The sequence below is a fragment of the Ctenopharyngodon idella genome, chromosome 12, assembly GCF_019924925.1.
Source record: "Ctenopharyngodon idella isolate HZGC_01 chromosome 12, HZGC01, whole genome shotgun sequence".
In the NCBI taxonomy this organism is placed as follows: Eukaryota; Metazoa; Chordata; class Actinopteri; order Cypriniformes; family Xenocyprididae; genus Ctenopharyngodon; species Ctenopharyngodon idella.
In genome coordinates this window covers 19,548,753-19,558,071 of record NC_067231.1, presented here as the reverse complement: position 1 = coordinate 19,558,071, position 9,319 = coordinate 19,548,753, and the positions used below count along the sequence as shown (strand labels likewise).

At 36.7% G+C, this 9,319-nt stretch overlaps 1 protein-coding gene across 1 annotated transcript; it reads left to right on the top strand.

The window, feature by feature from the left end:
- The first annotated feature begins 1,121 nt into the window (after positions 1 to 1,121).
- On the top strand, positions 1,122 to 6,005 carry LOC127523823 (5-hydroxytryptamine receptor 3A-like). Its single transcript, XM_051914919.1, has 9 exons — positions 1,122 to 1,560; positions 1,719 to 1,879; positions 1,993 to 2,037; positions 2,181 to 2,290; positions 2,535 to 2,704; positions 4,713 to 4,873; positions 4,964 to 5,171; positions 5,292 to 5,429; positions 5,511 to 6,005. Exons 1-9 carry the CDS (start codon positions 1,515 to 1,517, stop codon positions 5,813 to 5,815), a joined length of 1,344 nt encoding a protein of 447 aa, XP_051770879.1. The 5' UTR covers positions 1,122 to 1,514; the 3' UTR covers positions 5,816 to 6,005.
- Positions 6,006 to 9,319: the final 3,314 nt, after the last annotated feature.

Here is a 9,319-nt window from a genome sequence, read left to right as displayed (position 1 = left end):
ACAGGTGGCGCTATGACTAGCTGAATATTTGCATGTAGATGTCTTCAGTCCTGGACTCCTATCAAACATGTGAAGTTTGGGGCAGATTGTACATTGTATGCTTGAGTTACAATAGCTTCCTGTTTCATGGCGAAACATCAGATTTTGTCAGGCCGCCACGGACACGCCCTTCAGCGAAAAATCAAGATCTTCTCAATTTAACGTCGCAAAGGCCTTTAAATTAGACGGACGAAATATGATGTTGATCTGATTAAAGCTCTAGAGGAGTTCGTTAAAGTACAACATCTGGAAATGGTAAAAACTGCAAATATTTTGCAGAGAAAATTCAAAATATCTCACTTCCTGTTGGGTTTTCAGATTTTGCACCTGAGACTTTTTTGTAGGTACTGGGCTGTTACATCTGTCTACCGAATTTCATACTTGTATCTGAAACGTAGCGCGAAGGGCACTTAATTGAAATTTTGTAGGTGGCGGTATCGAGCCATTTTGCCACACCTAATTCTGAAACCCGTATCAGATGTAAATTTTCACCACTTCTGACACTTGTGCAAAGTTTCATGAGTTTTCGAGCACGTTTAGGCCCTCAAAAAAGCGATTCATTTCAGAGAAGAAGTAGAATTGACTGAGCAATTACAATAGGGTCCTCGCACCACCGGTGCTCGGCTCGGGCCCTAAAAATCTTCCCAACTAGAGTCATCCCAGTGAATCTCAGCCATTTCCCGCCCTGTATATGAAATGGAATAAAAACATGTATGGAGTGTTGAGTGTATCTAATATTCAATGCATTCAACAAGTATTGTTATTCTACCATAAAGACGTTTACATGTTATTTATTCCGTGAAGTATAAACAGATGGTAGTGACAGACAGTACAACTAAACATGGTACAATGTTTCATGCTTAGTTGTACTGAAGTTCTTTGGCGTAGGCCCCATCCTTCGTCCGAATCCTGGGAATGCAGATTCGGCTGATCCTGCCTGAAGATGAAGGCAGGGGCAGAGCCTACCCCCGATGGATGGACGGGGCCAGCCTGGTAGTGGTGGGGAGGATGGAGGGGAACATCAGCGTCATCGACTTCGAACGTGAAACAGAGAATTCAGTGCTCATTTATACCAGGTGTCAAGCAGTGATTGGCCAGACTTATTACGAAGGATGACGTGACATTAAGTCTTCCCGGTAGAACTGGTGCTTTCATTTGCTTTGTGATCAAAATTGTAAAATAAAAGCACATCTCCCAGGATCTTATAGCATGTGTCCATCATCCACTCATTCGAAGATTGCCTCCACTAACAATAACAACCAATAACAGCAAAATGAATGTCACATTTGTGAGGAAAAATTGCCTTCAGCAGCCCATCAGAAAGTTTTATGGTGCTCAGGGGAATTGTGTTCTCCATTATTATATATAATATCCCATCCATTTTCATCATGCACTGTTATATAAACGCAGGCGGTGAATGGGACCAGTTGCCAGTCGTCTGCTAACCAGAGGTGGTTTTACACTGAACGTTGGATATGAATTCTTTTCTTGTCTCTGTTACCTGTCTACTTTTTCTAATAGGTGAGAAAAGCTTCCATTCTTTTTTAGTGCACAGGCAGACGATGGTCATTTGTTCTAAATATAAGCACCTTGTTTGCAATGGCTAAATTGTATAGTTATAGGGCATCTACTTCAGTTATTTACATCTAAAACAGTTTTTTAATATTACTGGCTTGCAGATGGAGCGTTCCTTAAACGAGTATGCAGTAAGCAAGATGTATTGGAATATTTGAATCTTACCAAAGGCAATGAGAAATTCACAACTTGCCGTCCTGCACTGGACTGGACACACCCCACCATAGTGTATTTTGATATTTACCTCTATGGCATTCTTTCTATGGTATGACTACAAACAACCTATGTTCCAGTAGACCATTGTTCTGTGAAAACTGCTAAGATTTTTTTTATTGTTATTATTATTTATTATTATATTCATTCATTTATTTTTTGCAGATTGAAAAATCTCAAATCTTTGTACCTTTATTATGGATATCTGCGGTAAGTGTCAAAATTTGCAAATCTTCTAATTCCTAGATTATATTGCATAATTCAAAAAAAGAAATATAAATACTGGTTAAAGTAATTTATCCGTTTAAAGGATATTTATTTATTTATGTATTTATTTATTTTTGCTCACTTAGCGCTGGAACAACGAACGAATCTCTTGGGATCCTAAGGATTTCTGTGGCATTAAAAATGTGATTTTGCCAAAAGAACTGCTTTGGAAGCCAGACCTCTTTGTTACTGAGGCGTGAGTATATACAAATGATAAATCTGTATATTTTTTCTTAATTTATATAATACACACATTATACTTTATACATTATTATTGATGATTTTAAAAAAAAAAACACCTTGTTTATTAACTGTATAACATTGAGAGGAATTATTTATGTTGGAAATTCTAAAATGTATGATGTAAACTGGTATATTTGTTTTGACACAAACTCATTTTACCTGCCATGTTAAAAATGTAATTTATCGACATTTTTCAGTGTAGAGAAGGAAGATGGACCACTGAACCCATATTTGTATATTACTCATGATGGAAATGTGACAATGGAGGATGACCATAAAATTGTCAGTACCTGCACAATGAATGTACACAGATTTCCTTTTGATACCCAGACCTGCCACATAACAGTGTCTTCAATTAATCACTCAGGTGAGTGCACAATAAATATTCATCAACTAAACATTCATTCAAATTATGGACGCACGATATTAAAATCTGGCCTATATTTTAATGTGGCAGATAATCGATAAATGAGCGCTATTAAAATCTATCCGATTTTGTCTACATAAATAAAAATAAAACACACTGGCAAATAAAATCAATCATTTTAAATGCTACAAGTTAATTTAGGCATCATAACATTATAATGTACAGTATGAAAAATGGATATTTATTTTGAAATTTGCTGAAAATTACATTTAACAGGTTGCAACTATAAGTGTTTTTTAAGTAACTTCTAAATCTAAATGTAAAATAAAGGAGAAATAAGCATGTACAATAAAATATACATAAACCAATGTGTATTCAGTATTGGCCAATACAGATACATTTAAAAATCTTTATTGTATGTAGGCCTATGGTACCAATATATTGGTAACCTACTGTATATATTGTTCACACATTGTTCAAGCAATTGCTCTAACTAAAACGAAGGCCATTTGCTGATGAATCTTCCTTATTGATAGTTTTAGTACATTTAAACTTGTGTTTACTTTGCTTGTTGAGCTGCACGATTCTGGATAAATTGAGAATCACAATTTTTTTATTTCAAAAAGAGATCGTGATTCTGAAAAGCCAGACAAACAACATGTAATAACATGTAATTTACTAGAGGTTCTGACAAAATGTTAATTGCTGCAGTCTATTTAAAATGTTTAATTAATCAATGAATTATTTAAATATTATTTTGAATGAATGGTCTGAAGCGCATGACGCAGGTACACTTAGGGCGTGTCCGAATCCACTTTTGCTAGTTTAACGACGGAAAAAAATGGTCAGCGCGCCAGGCGCATGGTCCAAAAGGGTTGTACCTAGTCTCTAAATGAGTCATGGGTGAGTCATGGGGGTGTTTTGGGCGTAACACTGTAAACCCTAATAAGTTGAGACTACTCAAATGATTTGAGGCAAGTGATTCCCTCAGTTCAATTAAGTAATGGGGAAATTGACAACTCAATTTAATTGAGTTGACCTAATGTGGTCTTTTCATTGAATTAACTTAAATGTTTAAGTACAGATAACTTAAAAGGCAAATATGAAATGAACCAATCAGAGTGTCATCTCCCATTCCCTTTAAAAGCCAAACGGATTGCTATTTACATGGCAGAATACAGACACCCTCAACCTGACGTATCAGTTTAAATACGTGTATACGTAAATATGTGTGTATTGCCACAATTGGTCAAATAATTAGCCAATTTCATTCGTCATTACTGCAAATAGGTAATTCTGATAAATGCAATGACTATCCATTATGACATGTAGGCATTTTTATCTTTATGTACCCAATAATAATCTTTTACATTGTAATCCTTTTATTTTTAATATTTAGCATGTTTGTGTGCTGCTGCGCGTCCCTGTGTGTGTAACAAGCAGAGCCTATAGGCGTATATTACTAACGTGCCCTTTTAATAACAACAACAACAAAAATATTGCGGCATTGACTTTAGACTAGGTTTTTGTTGGTCAGTGGCGCAGTCGTTTTCAGTTGCCTCAAAATAGCAACACGCCAACAATGTGCCTGAACACAACTCGTTTTCAGACCAGCACGCCCATAGGCGAACAGATGGGTGTGAGTGCATTTGCTATTTAAACAACGTGGGCGCTGGACGTGAAAATGATAACTGCATCAGACTGAAACTAGCAAAAAACACTTACGCCGCACGTGGCATCGCATTGCGCCAGGTGTATGGTAGGTCCCAATGACTCGCTCATAAACACTTCACTTGTTTCATTGCTGGATGAATCAGCATTTTTTGAACAAATCTCTTGAATGAATGATTCAATGACAATTAATTGTGCAGCTTTACTTGCTTGCCATATAATGTATCGCAAATGTTAATTGTATTATAATGTTGTTGCTTTCCATCATCAAAAAAACCCTACAGGTAGGCTATTCATTGTTACTCTGTAACAAGCTGCTTTCCTTTATGTGAAACAGATAAAGAAATAAAGCTGGTTCCTGCCTCCAATTCATCAAAGGCGACACAAGTAGCTCGGGAAAGCATATTAACCCAAGGAGAATGGGAATTCTTGAACATATCTGTCTCAAAGGAGAAAGATAATTATGACGGCCAAACATTTGACAGGATAAAGTACACGGTACTAATACTCATTTCGACAGTTTCATCTTCCATTCTAGTGATTACAGTCTTAGATGTTTCACCTCTCTATTGTCTCTTTCCTCTTTAGATTTCAGTCAGAAGGATGCCCCTGATGCATTTCATCAATTTTCAGCTACCTATATTGTTCTTCCTCATTGTGGACTTAGCTTCTTTTTTCATACCAGATAAAGGGGAGAAACTGTGCTTCAAAGTGACTGTGCTGCTGGGGATCTCTGTACTTATGCTCATCCTAAATGACATTCTGCCTTCCAAATCTCACAGATGTCCTCTGATTGGTAAGGGAATTCTCGGTTCAAGGAAATGTCCCTTAATACAGAGAAGTCTTTTCATATATCAGAGGTATGTTTAGATTGTTTTTATAGTTTCATATAAACTCCCTCTTTTGTTCTGTGCAGCTACGTATGTCATTGTCATCTTTTCCTTCATGTTGTTGAGTCTTCTGGAGACGATTTTGGTGATATACTTAATAAATATGAGCTCTGAACAAGACACTAAGAGGGTTCAGAGACCTGAAGATCTCAATTCTGAAACAGGTATGCACATCTTTCACAGCAATACGGAAACTGTATTCTGTCATACTGTCTTACTGTCATAGGACTGTGTTTTTCTTTCAGATAAATGCAAAGGAGACAGCAGTGATCGCATGTGTTATTCTGGAATGGAGTCTCCTCTAGAGTCTCTGATGTTGAAGGAAATACACAGCAAAGAAAAAATTAATGACATGCACTTATTGCAGCTGATCCTGGAAGAGCTTCAGACTATCAAACAGACTCTTGTTCCCCATACTTTAAATGCCCAAACTGGTCAGAAGTACTGGTTAGGAATGGTCAAATGCATTAACAGGCTTTTCTTTGTGGTTTATCTCATCTCTATTTCTCTCTTTCTTGGTTTCATGTTTCGAGAATGGAAAGTTGACTAATTTCAGACTCTAAAATGGTGCATATAGTATTATATACATTTTGTCTTCCTGTTAAAAGTACTGTTATTCTTGAAAGAGCTGCAGCATATACTTCAAATTATCTTGTGGTACTTTTATTTCCCGTACCTTGCAATATGCCCGGCTTTGTATACTGTTTATTATGTGAAATAAAGCATGCAGAATCCCCAAATTATTGTGATAAAACCTGACACAAAATGAATGCATTCTCTCTGACTGAGAACCAATATTATGTTTAAATGTCTGTAATGGGGTGCATTCATGTAAACTGCCAAGGGGATGTGTTTACATTATGATATCACTTGATGCCTGTAATTTATAACTCTAAAGTTTAGTTTTGCTAAAGTTTAGGTTTTCCCATCTTGCTAGTTGGCGTGCTTCTCAATCCCATGTTGACGGTAAATGAATTGAAATCAGGGATCAGTTAGACTGATATTGGGGTGGAGCAGAATAGCAGCTCATATTGTGCTCCTGACTTGAATCTGATTCATACTGAAGGCGGATCATTCTCTTGTAAGTATAGGGGAGAAATGTAACCTGTTTTAATTCATAATGCGGTTGTATATAGACAGTAGATGTATATATGTAGTAGGCCTGGATTTTTACATTTTATTTCCAATGTATCATAATGCACGATGACCCACTTTCTCATCCACTGCCATACATAATAATAATAGGCCTAATCAGAGGTCGAATTGTAACTGCAATGCTGGCTTTTTGCGGGCACAGTGCTCTAAGGGCCAGCCCACACCAAACCTAAACAGGCCCAGTGCGGGCTTGCCCAGGCGAGGCCCAGAGCTTTGGGCTCACTGCAGGCTCTCTGTGAGCAGCCTACATTAGCGGACTGCCCACATTAAGCCCATGATGGCCCAATGTGGGCCAGCCCGTTCGGGCTCAGAGCGACTTTTTACCTTTTGGCCCATGCAGGTTTTTCCCACGCTCTATTTGGCTGCCTTTTAAAATTTAATGTGAATTTCAATAAGACCTTCCATTTATAACTCTGCACAGAAGGAATAAAAATGAATGGCAAATTACAGTAATTCACAGATTTTTATTTTTTATTTTTAAAATTACTGTATTTTTATGTTTTCTTAAATTACATTCAAATGTATGTAAAATTACAAATGGCTGTCAAACAAAAACCATAAAATCAACGTAAAATCTTCTTATTTAAAGCTGAAAACACTGTCACATGACTGGCAGCAACAAAACATTAAACACTAATGGATCTCTCTAGATCTCAGCATCTTCACTTATTACAATCCAGTTTAACTATTTCTTTCAAACAAAACTTTTAGATGTTGATGTTTTATTGAAAATAATCAAGTTTGAAGTCACCGTTATGGAGGTAAGTGTTTGCTTTAGATGGGCTCTTGACTTTTCAGCATCTGTTTTTCTCTGGTTTCTGTAGCTGTGTGTTTCTGAAGCACATTTGTTGTATCAAAAATTGCAAGAGAAATTCTGGTCAGATGAAATTGATTACTTATTGATGATTCAGCTTTCATGTTGTGGCCTGATTCACTGATCTTATCCAGGGTTTGATTTCTGTGTATATTAGCTGATAGTTTTGCAGCTTTACAGCAGCCTTGTGATATGAAATGATCAATTTAAAGAAAATGGGATATTTTGGGTTTATTCATTATATAAAAAGTGTTTTCAGCTTTGTCTTTTAGACTCACACAAACATCAAGAATCAGCGTATGAACCTCAACAATGGTGACAATCAACAAAAAGCTTGTTTTGTGATGTTCAGAGTTGACCTGTTGAGCTGAAAATGTTGTCACCATTGTTGAGGTTCATATGCTGAATCTTGATGTCTGTGTGTGTCAACCTGGTCTTCTCCAAGTAATTTCTGCATAGTGATTGCATGCAGTAGTATTCCAAGGCTGTTATAATGTTCTCAGAAATCCTGCTTTAACATTAGATAACTGTATTTCAGAAATCTGAAAATGAAAAAAAACAATGAGCAAAAAACAAACTAAAATGACAAACACAGATATGAGCAATCAGCATATGAATCTCAACAATGGTGACAACAAAATATTTATATAATAACTCTGGACGCACAAAAAGCTATTAAAAGACAGAAGAAAAAAGAACAGCAAAATAAATAAATAAAAGCGAATAGTTAGAATTCACGAAAATACTGTAGGTGTGTCCAACATCGGCTGCGGCTGGTTCAACATAAGCATATATTATTTAAATACCAATGTAGTGGGGTCTACGTTTTTTTATCAGTTTTATTTTGATAAATGACACAATATAACATCGCAACTACATGAAAAGAGCTTTAACTGTTATAAAAATACAGATTTGTGAGCATTAGTGGAACTGAAGGTTTCAGAATAAACAAGAAACACACGTGATCATTGTCATGCGGTGAATCCGCCCAATCGTGAAACAGCTGTGTCATCATCAGAGCGCGTGCAGCCGGTCTTGAAATGTTGTGCAGAATAAACCAGCCAGCTGCTCTCGAATCGTTCTTGCGATACTTTGATGTCATACGTCACAGTCACATGGCGTCAGTGCTGTCTCAAGTCGGACAAAATTTCTAACCGGCATGCACTGCTTCAAGTCAGCCGCCGATCGGTCTGTGCAGCGCTGCATCAAGTCAAACAAGCCTAATAATAGAACAATTCAGCTGCATAATTTATTCATGCTGTGATGCATGCTGGGAGTTTTGTGCTATTGTTCCCAGCATGCATTGCGGCATGACACTTTTGATTGTGACCATTGTTGAGATTCATGTGCTGATTCTTGATGTCTTTGTGCGTCATCTTTTATTTTATTTTTAAATTAACCGATTTCTGCAAAATAACATGATCTTATGTAGTAACTTGCAATGTAAATGTATTACACTGTAAAAATGCTTTTCTTGTTTAGTGTATTTGTCTTGTTTTCAGTCTAGATATTCAGATGCTTTTATTAGACATGCAAAATGATGTAAGATTTTTTACTTGTTTTTTGGGAAATTTGGACTTCAATTTGGACATTTTCACTTAGGGGTGTACTCACTTTTGTGGCCAGCGGTTTAGACATTAATGGCTGTGTGTTGAGTTATTTTGAGGGGACAGCAAATTTATACAAGCTGTACACTCACTACTTTACATTGTAGCAAAGTGTCATTTCTTCAGTGTTGTCACATGAAAAGATATAATAAACTATTTACAAAAATGTGAGGGGTGTACTCACTTCTGTGAGATACTGTATGTCTGTATTAATTAATTGGTGCTGCTTTATAAAGGCAGAGTGCCAACTGCTATTTCTCGTTGCAAAACTTTTTTTTCTGCTGATCTCCCGCCCTGGGGACGCGCCCCACACTTTGAGAACCACTGTCGTAAAGAAACAAAATCGATCATCATTGAACCCTCGTAACGAAACAAAACCAACCGTCATTGAAATCTCATAAAGGAACAAAACCGACCACCATTGGAATCTCCTAACGAAAAAAACAAATGTTTTTGAAATCTCATAAAAGAACAAAGA